Raw genomic sequence first — 24,462 nt, forward strand, 5'->3', positions numbered from 1 at the left:
GGGGTGTTTATTATGAAGTACCCGTATCTTCTAGCGCAGACGCCGTGAATATTGATATCATGCCCATGTCTGTAAATTCAGAATGTCGCTACACAGCTAATTACAAGGTTTCAGTCCATTTTTTTTTCACATTTACACCTTGCGTGACCCTCCCCCCGAAAGTTAAATTCATCATTAGACAAAATGTAATACCTCCGATATTCTTGATTTATTATGAAAACGCAAATAGTTCTAAATATCATAAAATACGATACCAAGCATGCATTTTTTCTACTTCTCCACGTTTACCTTTATATATACAGTACACAGTGTTTTTGTAATTTGTTTTTATTTTCGCATGCTTGCTGCACACACTGATGGTGTTGAGTTCACCATCATTGGAATACATGTACTGGACGTTGATTAGATTAAACATATTCGGAAACTATGAAAATGCAGCTTCCGGATTCAGGTTTATTCTGTGTGTATATATATATATATATATATATATATATATATATATATATATGGCTGTGTAACTGGAGTTCTAAATGCGCTGATTAGGAGAAATGCCGACCAGTGTATCTAGTTAGAACACAGGGGTTAAGCCTGTTTTTGACCCGAACTCATAACTATATTTATGGTATCACAGAGTTCGGGCCAAAAACAGGCCTAACCCCTGTGGATTAGAGTTAAGAAATAAGTGTGTCGCTATCCATTAGCCTTCGAAATTAAGCTGGAATGCGGTACTATGAACTGACAACGATAAAAGATTTCAAGGACATTGGAAACTAGATCAAGGTAGGCATACATGTATATAGAGATCTGATACTTCAGATTGCGCATTTTTCGTAGTTACATTCAGGTAATTGTGTCTGGTTAAAATCAATTTCATTTTTGCTTTATTTTCAAATGCTTTTGTAGTTTTAGTAGATAAACACACATTATACGTTATAATACTGATATAAACCATCTGTCTATTGTTGTTAGGAAAAAATACGAAACTAAAGTTGAAGGTATTCTCGGTCGGGAATATCTTAAATGCAACTGGCTGGTATAACTCAGCCTGCCTCCTGCTTCACGTTGATCTTTAGCTGGCTCCGTACATCACGGGATGTCAGGAAAAAGTACGAAACAAAGAGTAGCTGTGATAGGTGCCGGAGTGGCAGGTCTTTGTAGTCTGAAGGTGAGTTTGCTTCTGTTTGAAAAGTAAAAATATCAGACAGCAACCAATCTCATAAATCCCATAAAGAATGCAATATTAAGAGTTGGGCAAACACGGACCCCCGAGCCTACCAAAAGGTGGGGTCAGATGCCTAGGAGGAATGAACAGTCCTTGTTGACTGGTCACACCCGCCACGAACCCAATATCTTGATCAGGTAAACGAGGTATTCCGTATTCAAAATCAGTATGTAAAGAAGTATAATTCCTGATATCAAATTTCTGATCATATTAAAGTGATAGGAAAGCTCAGATTGATATTTTTTCTCTCACCCTAAAACATCATATTCCTTTCTAATATTATAAAAAAATAAATGAATGATATTTATCAATGCAACTTTGAAATGATTGCACGTTTTTCAAAAGTGACACTAGGAGCCAACTTGTATAATAGATTGAATTTTGTCCAGGAAGCAAAAAATCCAGGGAACGTAATTTGAAGATTATGATTGTTTTAAACTTGGAAATAAATGCATTGGATTGTTATTACCTAGGTATTTACAGAAAATGACTTATATGGGTGATTTGGACTCATTTAATTCTTTTAAGAAATTGAATAAAATAACCTTTTCTGTCCCTTTAAGCGATTAAATATTTTGATTACTTTCAAAACTGCCCACTTTGACTTTTATTACACTACAATGGCTTGAAGATTTATTGTAATCTATCTTGTAAGTGAATAGTTTGAATGCCTATAATAATGCTTGATCTGGAGTTTTAATTGTGACATTTGTGCACCGGAACACTAACCGTCAGTCAGTGAATCAAAACGAAAACTCTCTTTGTTTGTAAGCTGCAAAAGGCGGATTGAATATACAGTAGATAAAATACTGTAAATGTATTACATTTGACTGTGTATTCTATTTAGCGCCTTTGGGGGAACGCAGCTTCCGCTAAATCAAGTACATCACTAAATGCCATCCGTAAATCTAGATGTTTAAAGTAATTCAGGAATGCTCTAAATCAAATCTACGCTAACTTGTTGAAAAAACGATTTCCGCCAAATATCGTACACGCCAAATATAGTACGTTTACAGTATTTGAAAAGTTTCATTTTTTATACCCGGTAGTTCAAAGCTGCTCCGGGAGGACAAAAGTGCCTAAATCACCATAAAGAGTACACAATACCATAAAGAGTACACAGAATTGCGTATAATGATTAATGTTTAATTCGATACTCACAGGAGTTTCATCATTCTCGTTTAAAACTAACATTTCGCAGATTCTATGGTCGTTATAGTGATCCAATCGATCTATAACATGTCATTAATTCGAAGCTGTCTGACGTACTGATTTTGTCTACGGATAACTCCGTTCACCTGATTAAGATATAAGACTGACTCACGGCGGGCGTGACAAGTCAATATGGAATGCTTACTCCTCCTAGACACCTGATCCCACCTCTAGTGTGTCCAGGGGTCCGTGTTTGTCTGATCCCACCTCTGGTGTGTCCAGGGGTCCGTGTTTGTCTGATCCCACCTCTGGTGTGTCCAGGGGTCCGTGTTTGTCTGATCCCACCTCTGGTGTGTCCAGGGGTCCGTGTTTGTCTGATCCCACCTCTGGTATATCCACGGGTCCGTACTTGCCATACTCTTAATTTTAAACTCTGTATAGGATTTATGAGATTGATAATTGTTCATTATCCTCACTTTTTAAAAAAGTATGCAACAAGTTTAACCATGCCAAAATCGTGTACGCTGTATGTGTCACCAGAATACAGCAATACTCACATTTAAGAGGACGTGCATTGTATAGCTGTTGTGGTACATGTACAAATATATCAAGATGTCGAAGTCAAGTCATACCATGCTCATATGTTAGTTATATGAGATACTAGGTATATGGGATATCAGCGATTTGAGATATAAGTTATAGGAGATTTTCAATCTACTTAAGATTAGATCCTTTGATCCGCTCACGTATATCGCTTAGATCCATTGATCCGCTCACGTATATCGCTTCACAAGTGAGCGGATCAAAGGATCAAATTTTAATTAGAATGATGAGATGTCTGTTGTGTGAGATGTCAGTTGCATGATATATTAGTTGTATGGTATATTAATTGTATGAGATATTAGTATTATTTGGTATGTCTAGGGAATGGAAGTGCTGTGAGAAAATTATTAACAGTTTTATAAAAACAATGTTATTTTTTTTTTTTTAAAGATACCCAGATATGTAATATTGCAAGCAGAACATTTAAGTGGTCAATAGATTGAGGCAAAAATGGTTAATTAAGAGTTGATATTACCGGCTTATATATCCTGTGTGTTTTTCATTTTTACGAGTAATTTGTTAGAACTTTTGTCTAAATCATTGTTATGAATATATGATCATAAAAAATGTTTAAATGAAATTTGGTAAACATTTAAATAATGCTAAGTGTACATTCTATCATGGATATTTGAAGAAATGCATAACGACTGTAATGATTTTGAAATGGAATTTTTATGTCTACAGCATTTGGCTGAACATCCCGATATCTTTGAACCGGTGGCGTTCGAAAAGAATTTCTGGTCGGGAGGGATTTGGAATTACAGCGATCAGAATGGGAAGGACGATTTCGGATTTCCGATACATTCTGCGTTATACAACAGTCTTAAGTAGGTAGCGTCCCGGAAATTCTTCAATGAAAAGGACATTGTGACGGAATGAAAGAAAGTATGAATACTGAGAAATCAATTTTAACAATTTATATCGTTTTTGAAATGAAAATAATCTACTTTAGTACAATTGTAATGTACATTTATTATGTGTTTTACTTAAATTGATCTTAATTCAGTCAACAGAAACTCGGTGATATTCACTGGTTTTTACGTTTTTAACATTGTAACAGTTTAACCTGGCAATGAAGTTAAGACACGGGCGATTCTATAGACATTAAACAAAACTCAATTTCCTTTTTTTTGTTGCTCACCTGAGCTGAGACAACTCGAGTAAGCTTTTCTGATTACTTTTTGTCCGGCGCCTGTCTGTACCTAAACATTTTCAACTTATTCTACAGAAACACAGGGCTAATTCAATGTCGGGGTAAAGAGGATTCATGTTTTTTCAAATGAAGTGCCTTACCATATGTGAAGCGGACATAATCAAGAATTAGTAAAGAATTTGTGGTGTCAAAAAGTCTTCTTAAACTTGGCACAAATTACTCTTGCGTAAAAGGGATTTGAATTTATTCCAATGAAGGACCATGCTCCTCCCAAAGGGGAGATAATCAAGAAAAGGCAAAATTTCGTTTAGGTGATTTAAAAATCTTCTCAAGTATCACCGGACCAATAAAGGTTACATGAAAGCTTTCTGACATAGTGCAGATTCAAGTTTGTTAAAATTATACCGTGGTTATATCCCGGATCGTTGGGGTTAGAAATTTTCATAGGAAGAAGGATTGCAAAAAGGCCCTTGGGCCTCTTGTTCTTAAAATTAGCGAAGTTATAATTGAGAAATAATGTTTGCTTCTAGAATAAATGTTCCCAAGGAACTCCAGGAGTTTCCGAGTTTTCCGTATCCCAAGGAATGGAAGATGTCCTACATCAGCCGTCAGCAATGTCTGGAATACATCAACAGGTTCACGGATCACTTCAAACTCAGACAGTACATCCGGGTAATTACATGTAGTCCCCTACCGACGAAGTCGAAGGGGACTTTAGGTTTGCACTCCGTCTGTCTGTCTGTCTGTCCATAGTTCTGCAAATAAGTTTTACACACCTTTTTCTCTGTTCTTACAGATACTTGTAAAACACGCTTACAAGCGTTTTACTGTAATTGTTCCTCTCCAGCACTTCTATAAGCATGTTTTAGTGTAAGTGTTCCTCCCCAGCACTTCTATAAGCGTGTTTTACTGTAAGTGTTCCTCCCCAGTACATCTATAAGCGTGTTTTACTGTAATTGTTCCTCCCCAGTACATCTATAAGCGTGTTTTACTGTAAGTGTTCCTCCCCAGTACTTCTATAAACGTGTTTTACTGTAATTGTTCCTCCCCAGTACATCTATAAGCGTGTTTTACTGTAATTGTTCCTCCCCAGTACTTCTATAAACGTGTTTTACTGTAATTGTTCCTCCCCAGTACATCTATAAGCGTGTTTTACTGTAATTGTTCCTCCCCAGCACTTCTATAAGCGTGTTTTACTGTTATTGTTTATCCCCATTTACTGTATATGTATTAGTGTAATCAAAGGCGATAGTTTAGGATTTTGAGCAGTTTAGTTCGTTTATTCCCGCCACGGCCCGCGTCAAATCTAAGACGTTTAACATAAATAGTGAATGTTTCTTCGCCTATGACCCTAACATTTGAGATCTCATATCACGATAGGCGTCCCCACAATATATAACCTCACTGTCAAGGCCTTGGGCGCCACGCATCTAGATCAAAAGGTGCGGTATCACTTTAAAAAGCTATTGTCTTCTCGCGTGGGACGTAAAACAACACCGATACAAAATCAGAGAAGTTAGCAAGCTGAATGTCATGCAAGGATTCAATGAAAAACCATAAATATTATACATTGTTCACAGACTCATACCCAGGTTCGGAATGTTCAACCACTCAAGGACTTCCAGAAAAACGGTCATGTGAAGTGGCTGGTGACGTATTCGCCATTGAATCATTTTTCAGAGGTCAAATCCGAGGTGTTTGATTCCGTAATTGTCTGTAATGGGTAAGTATGTATATTTATCAGTATTTATCTGAGATAGGCAAGGAAAAGTACATCTAGTTGTCATCCAACATACACCACTCAAAATCAACTTGTTTCACCCTGCTCAATTCTTGTAGGAAAACATTTTGATTGTTTCAGGTTTAAATTTTCAAATCTTAATATTTCAAATAACAAGAAATCAGCAATTCTTTTTCCGTAACAAATCATTGTATAATTTTACATTTATAATATTTTTCATTGAAAATATTTGTAAACTCCGAAACAGTGGATACATTGAGACTCCACTACGTTAGCTAAGACCGAGTACTGCCGATAGTTTGTGACGGTGTTTTTATTTCACATGCTATATACCTGAATATATTCCGTTATACAAAATGAGAAACACATTTTGAGATAAGACGTCCTTAAGTGTAAAAGTGCAACACTATTCAATACTTTTTGTAGACATTCATTTTAACATTGCATTAACTTCCGACATCTAACCACTGATCATTGTAGATAACTAAGAACCGATGTTAATCATATAAGGAGCGGATCTTTCGTGATCTAGTTTGGATTTATTGATAAAAATCTCAAAACTTGAGTTTAAGTTTTCTTCTATTTCAACAGTCGAAATTTGAGTAAAATCTCGAGCTTTTGTCGAAGTCGAAAAATCCAAGTCGTGAAACCAACAAGTTGATGGATATATTGATTGAATGTTTACAAAGCTGTCTGAACATGTGTATTACACACACTCCTTAATTTTAATCCATAGAATGTTGAGGTTTTGCAGTGTGATGGAAATAGTGAAATCTGTTGTTATTTTACAGACACGACTTTAACGACTATACGCCAAATATTCCTGGAATGGACGTATTTGAAGGAAGAATGATTCACAGCAAGAACTTCCGGTACGAGGAACAGTTTGCTGGACTTCGTGTGGCTGTTCTTGGTGTTCATTATTCCGGAGAAGACATCTCTATGCACGTGTCACGCTTCGCTAGAAAGGTATTTATAACCGTACCTAGAGCACGACATAACATACTAACGGAAATAAGAATCCCGTCCGCGTGGTTTTAATGTTTATCATGTTCAATTTCTGACACATGTATTTTATCAAATAATGTAAACAGCTATATAGCTAGATAGACAGACAGATAGATAGATAAATAGATAGATAGGCAGATGTAGGGATTTAAACAGATAGATACATAGACAGATAGGCAGATATGTTGATATAGATAGATAGGCAGATGTAGGGATTTAAACAGATAGATACATAAATAGATAGGCAGATATATAGATAAACAGATAGATAAATAGATAGATAGGCAGATGTAGGGATTTAAACAGATAGATACATAGATAAACAGACAGATATATAGATAAACAGACAGATATATAGATAAACAGATGGATTGATGGATGGGTGGTTGGTTTGATGGGTGGTTGGTTTGATGGGTGGGTGGATTGATGGGTGGGTGATTGGGGGATGGATTGAGGGTGGGTGAATTGATGGGTGGGTGATTTGATCGATGAGTGGATTGATGGGTGGTTGGATTGATGGATTGATGGGTGGAGGGTTGGATGGATTGATGGGTGGGTGGTTGGGTGGGTGGTTTGATGGGTGGGTGGCTGATTGGGTGTACATTATTAATCCATTATCAAGAAAACAGGATACAAAATGTTTCAGCAGTTGCATTTTCTATCGAACATGAAACATTTAATACTGTCGTATGTTACATGAAAGGTGACGATAACGAACAGTGATCAATAACATGTAAAACTTATACGGTACCAATTTTGATGCACCAAATGCGTATTTCGACAAATAATGTCTCTTCAGTGATGCTCAACCGAAATGTTTGAAATCCGAAATAACAATGAAGTTTTAGATCTATTATAGGGGAAAATAGTGTGCCAAAACAGTGGAGTCAAATTCGTCTAAGGATAAGAGCTATGCGTGAAGGAGATAATCCTTAATTTTGAAATGAATTTCTAAATTTTATAACAGGAATTAAATATACATCCGTATTTTAAAGCTAGTAACGAAGTACTTAGCTACTGGGCTGTAGAGACACTCGGGTACTAACAGTCATGTAATACTGGTGTATAATATATACATATGTTTTCATGTTAATGTTATCTATACTTGTAAAGGTGTACGCATGCCACAGAAGAAAGCCCCAGGAGTTTCCTCCATCTTACCCACAGGAGATAGAACAAAGACCCCCGTTCGTGCGCATGACAAAAGATTCAGTGGTCTTCCCTGATGGCAGTTCTGTGAAGGTCGACGCCGTCATATTCTGTACCGGATATCGATTCTCATTTCCGTTTCTGAAAGATGACGTCATCACAATCAAGGACGAACGAATCGAGCCCATATACAAACATATGGTCCACATCGAGTATCCGAATCTGATTTTTGTTGGAATCCCTCGGCAATGGTCCTACTTTCCTCACTATCATGAAATGGCAAAGCTTGCTGCTCTGATGTTGGCAGGGAAAGTGAAACTACCGTCAAAAGAAGCAATGCTGGCGGAGAGCGAAGCTGACTTTCAGTCTCGTTTGAAGGAGGGGAAACCACCATCTTTTGCCCACTATATGGGAGATATTGATCGTCAGTTCCGGTATAACGAGGAACTTGCTAAATTAGGTGGGTTTGACCCGCTCCCGCCTGTTATTGAAATGCTGTGGGATGATGCTATGGATGAGAGATACATGAATTTACAACATTGCACTAAAATTGATTACGCCATCACCGGACCGAAATCTTACCGATGTCTAAATCCGGAAAAAGTGAGATCAAGACAATCCAAAGCTGATAATGCTTTACAAAGATAACTACATTGGAATCTTGCTTGTCGAGCGACTGTTAGAGTAGATTTTCTTGGAATAGAAGTCCTTCTCTCTTTCATATCCACGATCTAGAGAAAGACAACAGCTACAAACGCTTGAGATGAAGTTAATTCAGTTGTATTCAATGTATCATATGTAACAGTTATTTTGTACAAATTCGTTCTTGTTCGGTTTCTACATTGCACTTAGCATTTGATTTTTTTTATTAGTGCAAATTTCATATTTGGCACCGCAACATGTAATGGCATTACAATTTTGAGATTTTGATCCTTTACTTTACGCATGCGCGTTTCTGTCATTTTCTTAGATACCAAACTAGTTTATTAGACTGGGAATTGTACATGTACTTGTTTGGAATTTGTTTTGATTGTAAAAACGATAATGTCGTCCCGACAGGTAGAAATGTCTGTAACTGCACACCGAAATAGACCAGGGGTACGCCAGCCCTTTTCAATGTCAGACGAATTTATGTACAGATTGGTGCACATCATACAAGTACATGTACATCCATTAACTCTGACGATCTAAATATCCAAGATATCAGTATCTATGACAGATATGCTATTTAATCGTATTGTACATTACTTAATCATGAAACATTTAATGCTGCCAAGAACTTCGTCAAAAGATGTTACATTGGCCAGCGTATAATATCCAGAACGTTATTTTAACGACTTCAGATATTTATATTAAATATGTACAACAGATTGATGGTTTGCTTTATTTCTAGGTGTAGTGATATTTATCTGTGTTATCCGGCTCTTTCATTTGTATGACGTCATACATATAACTCACGGCGGGTGTGACCGGTCGAGAAGGGATACTTACTCCTCGTAGGTACCTGATCTCACCTTTGGTATTTCCAAGGGTCCGTTTTTGCTAAACTCTTTATTTTGTATTTCTTATAGGAATTATGAGACTGATTACTGTTCGTTATCTTCACCTTTCATTCGATTGGGACCTTGTTGTATGAATAAGATAATGAACAGTGATCGATCTCAAGAATATCATAAAGAGTACAAAATGTAAGAGTAGGACAAACACAAAGCCCTGGACACATCAGAGGTGGGATTAATTGTCTAGGAGGAGTAAACATCCTCTGATGACCGGTCACACCCATGGTGGGCCTTATATCTTAATCAGGTAAATGGAGTAAACGGTATTCAACATTAGTATACAAAGACAGCCCTAACAATTGGCATGAAACATACATATAGACAAACAGACTTACAGACAAACATACATACAGACAAACAAACAAACAAACAGACATACAGACAGACATACATACAAATAAACAGACATACAGACAGACATACATACATACAAACAAACAGACATACATACAGACAGTCATACAGACAAACATACATACATACAGACAGACAAATAGACATACATACATACATACAGACAAACATACAGACATACATACATACAGACAAACAGACATACAAACAAACAGACATATATACAGACAAACATACAGACATACATACAGACAGACAGTCATACAGACAAACATACATACAGACAAACATACAAACAGACATATATACAGACAAACATACAGACATACATACAGAGATACAGACAAACGTATAAACAGATATAGATACATACAGACAAACAAACATACAGACAAACATACATACAAACAAACAAACAAACAAACAGACATATAGACAAATAGACATACAGACAGACATACATACATACAAACAAACAGACATAGAGACATACAAACATACATACAAACAGACATACAGACAGACATACATATAGACAAACAGACATACAGACAGACATACAAACATACATACAAACATACATATAGACAGACAAACAGACATACAGACAAACAGACATACAGACAAACAGACATACAGACAAACAGACATACAGATATACATACATATAGACAAACAGACATACATACATACAAACATACATACAAACAAACAGACAGACAAACAGACATACAGACAAACAGACATACAGACAAACAGACATACAGATATACATACATATAGACAAACAGACATACATACAAACAAACAGACATACATACAGACGTACAGACAAACAAACAAACATACATACAGACATATAGACAAACAGACAAACAGACAGACAGACATACAGACATATAGACAAACAGACATACAGACAAACAGACATACATACAAACATACATATATATAGACAAACAGACATACATACAAACAAACAGACATACAGACAGACATACATACAAACAGACATACAGACATATATACAAACAGACATACAGACAAACATATAGACAAACAGACATACAGACATACAGACAGACATACATACAAACAAACAGACATACAGACAGTCATACAGACAAACATACATACATACCAAACTCCCCGTCGAGGCCAAATTACGTCACAGTGCCTACGAATAGACCTCTCCTATGTGACGCACCACAATATACAGATTTGTATATTGTGAGTCCGCGATTATCACGCAGACAAATTACACTAAAGAAGTAGTTCGCAGTTAAAAGTCTGACGATATTAATATTAAAAGCATTAATATAAAAGTATGGATTTTATTTTAAACATAAAATGATCAAAAGATCATTAAAAAGTAGGGATACTCTGTTCAAATTATTGTGTAAAGTAATGAACTTGATGTTTACGTTCTTGTTTTGAAAGTTGGTTACGTTTGACGTTATGTTTTTTCGTCATTCTACAGTGACGTCACAGTATACGCGGCCTAAGAAATCGCTATCCCATAATTCCTAAGTGGAAGAGTTTGGTTTGTGAGCAAACGAACTCTGGTGGAAGTTTGACATACATACAGACAGACAAATAGACAAACAGACAAACAGACAGACATACAGACAGACAAACAAACAGACATACAGACAGACATACATACAGACAAACAGACAAACATATAGACATACAGACATACATACATACAAACATACATACAAACAAACAGACATATAGATATACAGACATACAAACATACATAGAAACATACATACATACAGACAAACAAACAGACATACAGACAAACAGACATACAAACAAACAGACAACAAACATACAGACATACAGACAAACAAACATACAGACATACATACATACACACAGACATACAGACATACATACAGACATACATACATACATACATACACACAGACATACATACAGACAAACAGACAAACAGACATACAGACATACATACAAACAGATGTATACAAACAGACATACAGACAAACACGCAGACAAACAGACGTACATACAGACAAACATACAAACAGACAAACATACATACAGACAAACAGACATACAGACAAACAGATATATACATACAGACAGACATACATACATACAGACAAAGAGACAGACAAAGAGACATACAGACAGAGATACAGACAAACAGAGATACAGACAAACAGAGATACAGACAAACAGACATACACTGCAGGAGCCAGTAAATGTTCCACCAAGCCCTTATTGTTACTCCTCACGAAAATATTAACAGCTATATATATTAATAGAATCCTTCATTAGTACGAGTGTGGGATAGGGAAATTCCACCGAGGGGACAAGATTCGCAGTCTAGGACGAGGCTTTGCCGAGTCCTAGACAGCGAATCTTGTTCCAGAGGTGGAATTTCCCTATCCCACACGAGTTAATAATGAAGGATTATTTTTCTCACATTTTACCTACAGTTTAGTGCATAAATTTAGGAGCTTTGAGAAAATTCTAAATTATCAAAATCCTCATTTGAACTTCGATGCAAAAACTAATTAGATAGGCAGAAAGAGCATACCCGAAAATGGTTTACACTGTAAGTGTAAACTAAAAAAAAACTAAGGATGTTCACCAGAAAGCTATATACATTAAAATTTAAAGATAACAATGCAACATATTTTTGCTTCATCGTGTACCGTAAATCTTCACCGTGTAACGTAAATCATAGAAAATATATTACGTCACAATCAAATGACGTCGCAGCAGTGTGAGACAGAAAAATCTCACATGGCTGTCTCACATGGGTAAAGTCTATCTCACACTGGTGATACTGTGAGAAATATTTGTCCAGATACGTATGGTCCCGCTTTGGACAACCAAATCCGGACAGTATTGGAATTGAGTGTCATTACGAACCACTCAATGTGATAAACGAATTAAGGTGACAAAAATCAAATGATATGAACAAATGGCTCGAAGATGTATCAACTTGTTTCGAGCAACATACAAGAACAAACCCAAGTATAAGCCATCTCTAAACGTCCTGAGGCTGTACGTCCTGCTCAGGACAGCAAACATTTCACAGTGCCAGGAATGAATGATTCCGTTACAAGCAACTCACAGAGACAATACACAATCATGTATCACAGACGTCCAGAGACAAATGGTCCAGCCCTGGAAAATTAAATGTATAACAACATTTCAAATCGTAACATTAAGTTTCCAGCTATTCACAGTGGAAAAACAAACAAACACAAACATTTTTCAAAAGTAAATATCCATGGACGTTTGGTCCCGATCAGGACATCCCTAATATTACACCAATATTACACCAATACTTAAAAATAGATGGTGCTGTCACAAACAACTCGCAGTGACAAAAAGCATGAATGTGTCATACAAAATTGATCAGAGATGCAAGGTCCCACTCTGGACAAACAAAATATGTCACCATATTTAACACATGTAGTTCCGTTTTAAGCAATTTACAAAGTTGAAACACATGGATATACCATACATAACTGTCTGGAGACGTATGACCCCGTTTTGGACACACAAAGTCGGACCTAATAACTGATTTGAGTTCCAATTACAAACTACTCAATGACAAAAAACCCAGGTTACACTGAGTACATATTATGCTATTTCAGTGGCTCTGACAGATAAACTTGTTGAACTGCTACATGTATGCATACATGAATAAATATGAAATTACAATCAATGTAAATGGGGTTAAACTATATCTTGAAAACCTTACAGAGAGGTATTCAGACCAGTTTGATTTGTCTAGACGAAGACTGAACAAATACTGGAAGGTGCGTCCCTCTGATATTAATAACAATGTAAAACTTTAACCCGCAAACGTTAAACACGCACGTTAAGTAGGGTGTTTTACTCTGATGAAATGAAGTAAACACTACTTAACCGCATAAATGTATATACATAAGCCCAATGGGGCAAATGAAATAAAAATACACATTAAATTGTTCGTTGTTAGCGACACAATGCACACGTAACCAATAAGGCCTAGCCTAATCTAAATGTTATATACATATCTGCGCTACTGTTAAATATGTATGTACGCTCCTGAAACCAAATTGCAATTATGTGAGCAAACATGATAATAATATTGAGTATTTATATAGCGCCCATAATGATTATAAATAAGCACTCTATAGCGCTGCACACAATAAAAATGATAAGCATGTTATTAAAGTAATAGAAGGAAATTATAATAGCATTAAGACAGATAATATCAAAACAATGCTAGAAAAACATCAATAATGTGAAGTAAAATTACTAAAATCTAAAACGTGATATGCATGAAAAACGTCCCACGCCGTACAATCAAACGAGATAAAATACAATAGTTGAAATATACAATTATACACTTGAAAAAGTCATGTTAAAGTGATGGTAAAGAAACCATAAAGATTTAACCACCTTTAATACTAATAATATGCAAGTCTAAAAAGATGTGTTTTTAAATGCTTTTTAAAAGTGTTCAAATTCTGACAACGGCCGAGGGTATCAGGCAGAGAGATCTAGAGTGTAGCTGCTGTCATATCCAAGCGCCTGTTTCCATATGTGGACGTTCAACATCTAGGTCTAACTAATGTCAGTGAATTTTCAGATCTTAGGGAACGATTTGGTTGGTAAACAGTGATCACCACCTCCAAGCATTTTGGTGCCATCTTCTGAATCACCTTATATCATTAGAGGATGATTCTGTATTGTCATGAACGTACAAAAGACAAAAGCGTATCAGGAGCACTCCTGAATGAAAATCAATTATAGAAAATGTGTCTGGCTCTGCAGTGCTTTGAATATCAGCGCAATCCAAGACATGAATGTTATGTGCAGGTATGAAAATATGACTCAAATAAATGAATGATGTACCCCTGACATGACTAACAACACACATTGCAAAACCAAAGACTTTTCAAAGCAATAACATATAAATATACTCGCCCGAGACATGCACTGTGATAAAGTAATGATGGAAATAATAATCATATCGAAAACAAGATTTAAGAATGGGGCATTCGAAATATGTGGTATATGAGATGACCGTGTTACTCTGACCGAGTTTGCTCTATGGCGGTAAATGTTACATTATTCGTCAAAAGAAACTACATGTAATTTATTTTTCTCGTGCAATTTCAGAAACGGTAAAAGAATCGTTACAATAATGTATAGAAGCGTGTACCGTACAATAAAAAATCCCTAATAAAGGGGGCGTATTTAGAAAGACAAGACAGACAGACAATATGAAACAGAATATAAATAAAATCTACTCCTTATTTCGTATCGCCGTTCCTTAGCTTCATCTTTCATCAAATTATTAGGTACTGTTTCGTTTACACATCTTCATCCATGTATTTTAATGACTGGGGTAATTTAATATCGCCAAGTAAAGTGCTACCCACCACTACTGAGCCATGCATAACGCCTGTTAACCTTGTACATGCCTTCCTTTTGTGTGCTCTGGAAAGCTTTGTAACAGATCACGGTATGGGGTTGTGTGTGGTGCAGGTCAAATTACCAATGACTGACATCATTTTTTGTTGCACACTTCAACTTAAAAACTTTAAATGTCATACCCATTTACCACTACGGCTGTTTTTTAATTTTACAAAAGCATGTCTGTTTTTCGATTATAAAAGACAAGTGATACTTGTATATTAAGTGGAATGTATTTTGCAGCTCTTCCTGGTTATATGACCTGTTCTGTACGAAAATTCTGAACCAATCAGGAATAAGTAAGTAAAATTTTTTAATTTGCTTTTTTACTTTTATTTTGCTTACCATCCAAGTTCAGATGTATTCATGAATGAGAAACGAATAGTTTTAGGGTTAGTGCCACATATTTTGAGTTACTCTTCCGACCGTAGAAGTGAATTTAAAAAAAAAAATGATAAAAAACCCAGATTCATGTACTGAGTGATATCAAGCAAGATTTAGGAAGTTACGAATATCAAGGACTCCAGATGTAAGAAGTTACGAATATTAAACACTCCGGATGTAAGAAGTTACTAATACCAAGTACTCCAGATGTAAGAAGTTACTGATATCAAGCACTCCAGATGTAAGAAGTTACTGATATCAAGTACTCCAGATGTAAGAAGTTACTATTATCAAGTACTCCAGATGTAAGAAGTTACTAATATCAAGTACTCCAGATGTAAGAAATTACTAATATCAAGTACTGCAGATGTAAGAAGATACTGATATCAAGCACTCCAGATGTAAGAAGTTACTAATATCAAGTACTCCAGATGTAGGAAGTTGCTAATATCAAGTACTCCAGATGTAAGAAGTTACTGATATCAAGCAATCCAGATGTATAAAGTTACTGATATCAAGTACTCCAGATGTAAGAAGATACTGATATCAAGCACTCCAGATGTAAGAAGTTACTAATATCAAGCACTGCAGATGTATTAAGTTACTAATATGAAGCACTCTAGATGTATTAAGTTACTAATACCAAGCACTCCAGATGTATGAAGTTACTGATATCAAGCACTCCAGATGTATTAAGTTACTGATATCAAGCACTCCAGATGTATTAAGTTACTGATAGCAAGTACTCCAGATGTAAGAAGTTACTAATATCAAGCACTCCAGATGTATGAAGTTGCTAATATCAAACACTCCAGATGTATTAAGTTACTGATATCAAACACTCCAGATGTATTAAGTTACTGATATCAAACACTACAGATGTATTAAGTTAATGATATCAAACACTACAGATGTATTAAGTTACTGATATCAAACACTCCAGATGTATTAAGTTACTGATATCAAACACTCCAAATGTATGAAGTAGATCCAGATGAATGTAGAAGTTAATACTAGGTAATCCCTATGCATGTAGTAAGAGTTATCAAGTAATCCAGATGTATGCTGTTAGCAATATCAAGTAAATCAGATCTGTGAAAAAGTGATCGAGATATCTATGGTCGTCATAACAACCTAATTGACAAATACAACCCGTCATTGGGTTAAATGCTGTCTGACGTGTTTCATAATATTTGTTAGAAGTTATCTACATGCTAAGTTTGACTACGGATTACTCCGTTTACCTGATAAAGAAAAAGGAATATCACAGCGTGTGTACAGACTATCAGGAATGCTTGCTCTTCCTTGGTGCATGGTCCCACATATGTCCAGGCTCCGTGAATGCACAACTCTTTATTATGTACTCTTAATGGAGTTTTACGAAGAGGCTTACTTTTACAATCGACAGATAACTTTTACAACCTAAGGGACCAACTCCAAATATGAAAAAGGTTTGGAGTGGTATTTGCAAAATTCAAACACTCTACGACATTCAGTTGTAAATTGTTTAACGGTCCACTCAAGAAATTCTCACTCATATCGTGGGGGCAACTGCCGGTGACGTCACCACTGCCGGTGAAGGGCTATAACATTTAGGATTATGCTCGGCGCCTATGACATTTAAACAGGGAGGGATATTTATCAAGCCACACCTGTTGTGATACGGGGCCTCGGTGTTTCCGGTCTCATCCAAAGGCTCCCCCATTTAGTCGCCTCTTACGATAAGCAAGGGGTACTGGGGACCTATTCTAACCCGGATCCCCACAGGGTACGACACCTGGGACAAGAGCATGTCAAATGCTTACATCGATAATGTACAGTATATTCTAGTGTATCAGGTATACTGATTTGTGTGGGAACAATTTTCATGTTTCCAGCGATTCAAATCTGTATTTGTAGATTCTTTGAGTCAAGTTTTTTTCACGATATTTATTCGTTTACTTGATGAAGACATAGGGCTCACGGCGGGTATGACTGGTCGACTGGACAGGTGATGCTTACACTTCCTAGGCACCTGATCCCAGCTCTGGTATGTCCAGGGGGTCCGTGTATGCCCAATTCTTTATTTTGTATTCCTTGTGGTAGTTATGGGATTTATCACTGTTCGTTATCTTCACCTTTCAAGTGTATGTGTAAGTCAAACTTAGGGTGTTATGAATTTGTAGAAAAATTGGGAAACAATAAATCAAGGAAAACTGAGTTACCAGAAATATTGTTGATTCTGCAGTGTATAGTGACATGTATACAATATACACATCACGTATTGATTGTTTTCACATTTAAACCTAGAGTATCAACAGGAAAGAGGGGTGCAAGGACGTAGCATTGTTTTTAAAATTAGGGGGAGCTATGACAAAATATATATCGACAAGCCTACCCCCTAACGTTTTGGTCTGGTACAAACGTTTTGGTCTGCTTCCCAAAGGTATATGTGTGTGTGTGGAGGGGGGGGGGGGGGCGGGGTTGCTTTGTTCCTGAAACCCAAGATGTAATATATAGATAACTTTTAAATTTTCAGGGTTGATAGCACATTATTTAGAAATGCCCCTATAACCTGAGTTCGTCTGCTTACATTGAGTGCTTTGAGGTACACCTACGACATACAGTAAAACTTAAAACCTTTTTATTCTTATGGCATTTTTCTGGGTCCCTCTATTCATTTCTCAGCTTGACATTCGCAGTTAACAAATATTACATTTGCAAATCGTTAAATCTAACTTAATTAAAAGTCAAAACGAGTATTGCATTGTGGAAGTGTCGAACAAATGTAGAAATAATAAGAGGTGCTAAAGAGTTTACAATGCTCTATTATCAAACATAATTATCGGTTTTGGTGTTCTGTGTATTTATTTCGGTCAAATTTCTGTAGTTGGAGTTGATATCTTTAAAGTGTAAAAGTCAGCCGTCGATTGTAAAAGTCAACCTCTTCGTAAAATATAAGATTGATGACAATTGGTCGTCTTCATTCTTCATCTACACGCATTGATTAAAATCTATATAGCAGGAGCTAGTGAAGAATGCAGAGTAACAGTTACCGGTAGTATTATTGAGTGAAAGAGATCAAATTTATACAGATTCTTGATCCATCACCATTCATAGAGAACTAATTAATAAGGTAATATCACATGTACCTGCACACACAATTTCAAACTCTACTTTAAAAATTCACAAGATTTACAAAATGCTGGTCATACTTTATATAATATTATAGCTAACTTTTTATAACAAAAAGAATGCCAGTCCGCTTTTACAATTATTTACGAAACGCAAAATATGTCCAAAAGCGGTACATTTTTTATACGTGTTTCTAAACGAGGAAGTTAAATAACGGTGTGACACACCACCTGTTCATTCAATACGTCCTTTTAAAGTTTTAGTATTTTAGTATATCACGGAGGCGAATAGCCAGGTATGTTCAGGTTTTTATTCATTAAATATCATTGTTTAAGATATACCTATAGATGAAATGCTCAATATTTCTGTTATTTCGAGTACATATACTGCCAATTTAAGAAAAGAACTATCATGTCTCTGCAGATATGCATTGGTAATCAGTGTTGAAATTAAATGATATTGCAAATTAAGTACAAAAAATTCCATAAATATTAAACATCTTTAAAGAATTTCATAAGTATTTCAAAAGTGTATATCAAACTAGATGAGATCTGAAACTTTTGAAATGATCAACAGCAAATTTTGAAGACTTGAATAAAGTATGTAACCGGATGTCTTGATATTTGTTGGAGTCTTAAATCCAGTGACACGATCGAATCAATGCCATTTTGATTATTTATTATTTCTCGTGTTATGTATTTCGCATTCTGTTAAATTGTTCTAAGATTTACATTATTGGCAACCTTTGCAGTTAAATTGAGAAACAGAAATATATGTGAAAGTAAACCATAAAAATAATTTATTTCGTTATACATGTATATCAACTTCAAGAAACAGTTACCAAAATAAGCTATGGGAAAAATTCTATTCATGAAGAAGTGGATTTGAAGATCAATCGTTTGTATGCAATGCTGATGATATTTGATGAAATACTTCCTTCATTTATCATTTTTGATAAAGTTTGGTCATCTCTTAATAAATTCTTTCTCTTGTTTCTATATTTAGAATGGAAAACCGCATCATATTCCTATTCTGATTAGTATTGTGGATTTATCATTTAGAAACATACATTGTGTATATAGAAACTGTTACCAGTAGAAACATACACTGTGTATATAGAAACTGTTATATGTAGAAATATACATTGTGTATATAGAAACTGTCATCAATAGAAATATACATTGAGTATATAGAAACTGTCATCAATAGAAATATACACTGTGTATATAGAAACTGTCATCAATAGAAATATATATTGTGTATATAGAAACTGTCATCAGTAGAAATATACATGTATATTGTGTATTAAGAAACTCATCGTTGGAAACCCACGATCGGTTGCTTTATGTTTACCTACCGTGGGACACAAGACCAATATTTTCGCTGGAAGTCGTGTCTCGACTTCTATATGCAATTGGTCGTTTTACCATTCCTTATTGCGATATTCAACCAATGAAAAAGTCCCTTATTTCCAGTCCTCGGTAGCATAGAAAAACATGCAAGCTTTCGAAGCCAAGATTTTGACTACATTTAAGTTGGAAAAGTTACAAAACTTTCAGCGAGATGCTTTATCTGCATTATTGGAGCGGAGGGTGTATTTAATGTCTATAAAGACAAGGGAGGAAAAAGACTGTGTTATCAAGCGTTTACTATCGTACTGCGTACGAGTCTATGTACAGGTCTACATGTTCAGCACGAGTTCGTAGCTCCATCATACGGGAGCAATGTGCTTTTTTTTAACAGACTTAGTATTTCATCGGTTTCCATAGGTATGTCAAACTTACTTGTGTATTAAGTACTGCCGTAATTTGTTATAGTTGTGTTGTCGGCACGACCTTCGATCTTTATTTACCTTAATTCACCTCTCTCGTTTAAATGTAAAACTTATACGGTACCAATTTTGATGCACCAGATGCGCATTTCGACAAATAATGTCTCTTCAGTGATGCTCAACCGAAATGTTTGAAAATGTTTGAAATCCGAAATAACTATGAAGTTTTAGATCTAAATATAGCCAAAAACAGCGTGCCAAACAAGAGGAGCCAAATTCGTCCAAGGAAAAGAGCTATGCATGAGGGAGATAATCCTTAATTTTGAAATGAATTTCTAAATTTTATAACAGCAATTAAATATACATCCATATTTTCAAGCTAGTAACGAAGTACTTAGCTACTGGGCTGTAGAGACCCTCGGGGACTAACAGTCCACCAGCAGAGGCCTCGACCCAGGGGTCATAATGTAAAACTTATACGGTACCAATTTTGATGCACCAGATGCGCATTTCGACAAATAATGTCTCTTCAGTGATGCTCAACCGAAATGTTTGAAATCCGAAACAACTAAGAAGTTTTAGATCTAAATATAGCCAAAAACAGCGTGCCAAACAAGAGGAGCCAAATTCGTCCAAGGAAAAGAGCTATGCATGAGGGAGATAATCCTTAATTTTGAAATGAATTTCTAAATTTTATAACAGCAATTAAATATACATCCGTATTTTCAAGCTAGTAACGAAGTACTTAGCTACTGGGCTGTAGAGACCCTCGGGGACTAACAGTCCACCAGCAGAAGCTTCCAGTCCACCAGCAGAGGCCTCGACCCAGGGGTCATAATGTAAAACTTATACGGTACCAATTTTGATGCACCAGATGCGCATTTCATGTCTCACCTACGCTAATTACAAAATAACATGTGAAACGGGATTGTAAGACCATATCTTAATTCAAATTTGCATCTAATTTTTAAATTGTATCATGCATGACTGATTTTATTCACGTGCCATGAAGCAGTGATGATAATAAACAGATCAAAGGCGGATCCAGGATTTCTGGAAAAAAAAGATAGAAACTGTTATCAGTAGAAATATACATTGTGTATATAGAAACTGTCATCAGTAGAAATATACATTGTGTACATAGAAACTGTCATCAGTAGAGATATACATTGTGTATATAGAAAATGTTATCAGTAGAAATATACATTATATGTATAGAAACTGTTATAAGTAGAACATACATTGTATGTATAGAAACTGCTATAAGTAGAACTATTGAATACAAATTAATGTTTCTTGTCCCAGTATTTCTAAGTTATTCCCCTTTGTTCTGTTAGGAACACGAATCGGCAATATTGTAAACAATATGACAGTCATTTTTTATTTGTCAAACGTGTACGGGTGTGAAAGAAGCACCGCCTGAGTACTCCCGAAATGACACTTTATCAAGCAAAGACAGTCTACTTTATTTAAACACATTGTAATGACACATATGAAAGTAATTCAGGTGACTAATATCGCGCAGGTATGTCTATGTGTAGGATGTATAGCTATTGACAGTTTTCAAACTTTACTCTCAGACTCAACATGTCGTTATTGACACCACAGGTTTTATGTGTACTTACTTAGAAATCAAACACCAGACTGATCTATTTTATGGTTATAAATATAAATTTATAAATAGAAACACGTTGTATTCCGAGAATTGGTTTAAATGTTAATAAAAGAGGAAGTTGAAATACTATGACACTTGGCTAACTGCCGTCCTTATTCGGAACATTACTTGGTAGATTCAGTAATTATATTCTTGCAACCGTATTGGGTATTGTAGGCCACAATACATGGACATAATGCTTAAAGGGCATCTGACTCGAGTTTTTATTATATCCAATTTAAATGTTTAATATGTCTACCAATGTCATGTACATATAATTACACAATTGTTTCTAATTGGTCGATTGTATTCACAGCAGAAGAAAGCTGATAAGACAGATCTCAGAATATGCATAGATGGTGATAACGAGACTCAACGTCACAAATTTGTTTGTCCCTAGTTATCAATAGTATCAGTGTAAATTAGTGAAGTGATAATGCATACGAATTTAATGCGCATTAGTTTACTTCGTATTAAATGTTACCACCGTGTGAATGCTATTTGATTCGAGCTGATTTAATGCGCATTATTTTACTTCGCATTAGATTTAATGCAAAGTAAAATTTAATGTACATCCGAACGACGCATCAGTACACCAGTATCAGTGAATACTTTGTAATAAATGGTTTGATTGTGCAGCATAACGGTGTATAATTGATTGATTGATTGATTGAACGTTGTTTAACGCCCCTCTGGATAATTTTTCACTCATATGGAGACGTCACCATTGCCGGTGAAGGGCTGCAAAATTTAGACCTAAGCTCAGAGCTGATGGTGGTTCAGCAGGGAGGGATCATTATTGTGCCACACCTGCTGTGACACGAGGCCTCGGTTTTTGCGGTCTCATCCGAAGGACCGTTTCATTTAGTCGCCTCTTCCGACAAGGTATTCTGACCTGGATCCCCGCGGGCATCGATAAGGAACTCAAGTATCTTTTAAATATCAACTTCAGAGTACTTGAGCATAGAAACAGAGTAGTGTTTGACAAAGTATTGTTTTTGAATGACTGATGATTGATCATAACTGGACATTTCCGGGTCGGAATTTTGTTGAAGAAGCAATTATCTATGATTTCAAAGGCCTAGTCCATAATTCACAAGGAGTGGTGATGTAAATATTTGAAAGGTTGTACGTTGTTGTTGCTGTTGATTTTGAATATAAGTTTATAAGTGATTTTAAAGTTATTAAACATTCTTTAAAAGTTTTGAGAACCCAAATAATATTTACAATACTCACAGATGTTTCTTACTTCTCCTCTTGCAGCAGGGGGGGGGGGTAAAGGGGTAGAGATAGGGAATTGATGAAACATTTAATTTAAACAATATTTTATTCACTAAAAAGTGAGTGGGATTGGGCAGCAGGATCTCGTAATATATCTCTGATTGTAAAGGTTCTTGTGAAGTTTTGGAATCCAGTAGAAGTACAGTAACTCAAATTCCTTCGTATCGTTGACTGGGATATCAGGTGTGTTTAAAACCAAATAGTGATTTTGAAGAAATTTATCTTTTAATTCCCCATCAGGAAAGCTTGTGAAGTGGTCTTATGGATTATAATGTGATTATTAAAAAATATAATTGCGCATACATTTTCATACGTTGATAATGTAAATGAAGAGACTTTTACAATACATAGTTGTGAAATACACACTGCACACATAATTGATATGCAGCAGAGGTGGGAGGCGGAACCAAACATTCATCACAGTAACAGAGCCAATGAAACGTTATGTAAAATATGAGAAAACATTCTAAAAAGATTTTCATTGGTAGGAAAGCTGTTTCTAGATGAAAACCATCCAGGTTTGATAGAAAACACTTACTTGAGGAGTGGTGATAACGATAAATACATCCATTACACGTCAGTGGTAAGACGCTATTTTCGTACGTGTACTGTATTTATTATACTAATATAATCTGTCTATTGTGACAATTTTTAAAATGGATATATCTAATGTTTTAGGTCATCATCGAATGAAAATAGAGAGGTTAATTAAATTTTAATATTCAATGAAATGAATTTTTATTTCGATTTCGTTTTGCTTAAGTTTTATTTTGTTTTAGTAGAGCTAACAGTGCGAGGTAATTAGTTTGTTTTCTAATGCAGGTTGATATACTTCCTTCTTTCATTAATTTCGATAATGT

General features: G+C 35.6%; 2 protein-coding genes across 2 annotated transcripts in view; both read left to right on the top strand.

The window, feature by feature from the left end:
- Window positions 1-596: 596 nt before the first annotated feature.
- LOC125666049 (uncharacterized) lies at window positions 597-9,396 on the top strand. Its single transcript, XM_056151306.1, has 7 exons — window positions 597-780; window positions 970-1,165; window positions 3,662-3,804; window positions 4,661-4,802; window positions 5,711-5,853; window positions 6,663-6,840; window positions 7,993-9,396. Exons 2-7 carry the CDS (start codon window positions 1,094-1,096, stop codon window positions 8,674-8,676), a joined length of 1,362 nt encoding a protein of 453 aa, XP_056007281.1. The 5' UTR covers window positions 597-780; window positions 970-1,093; the 3' UTR covers window positions 8,677-9,396.
- Window positions 9,397-24,243: 14,847 nt separating this feature from the next.
- The window catches only part of LOC125666050 (uncharacterized), a 56,532-nt gene continuing 56,313 nt past the window's right edge, over window positions 24,244-24,462 (top strand). The window contains exon 1 of the mRNA XM_056151307.1: window positions 24,244-24,305. Within this exon, the coding sequence (XP_056007282.1) occupies window positions 24,259-24,305 (47 nt within the window). The 5' untranslated portion in view covers window positions 24,244-24,258. The remainder of the gene's footprint in view (window positions 24,306-24,462) is intronic.

This window comes from Ostrea edulis, chromosome 10, assembly GCF_947568905.1.
Source record: "Ostrea edulis chromosome 10, xbOstEdul1.1, whole genome shotgun sequence".
Classification (NCBI taxonomy): domain Eukaryota; kingdom Metazoa; phylum Mollusca; class Bivalvia; order Ostreida; family Ostreidae; genus Ostrea; species Ostrea edulis.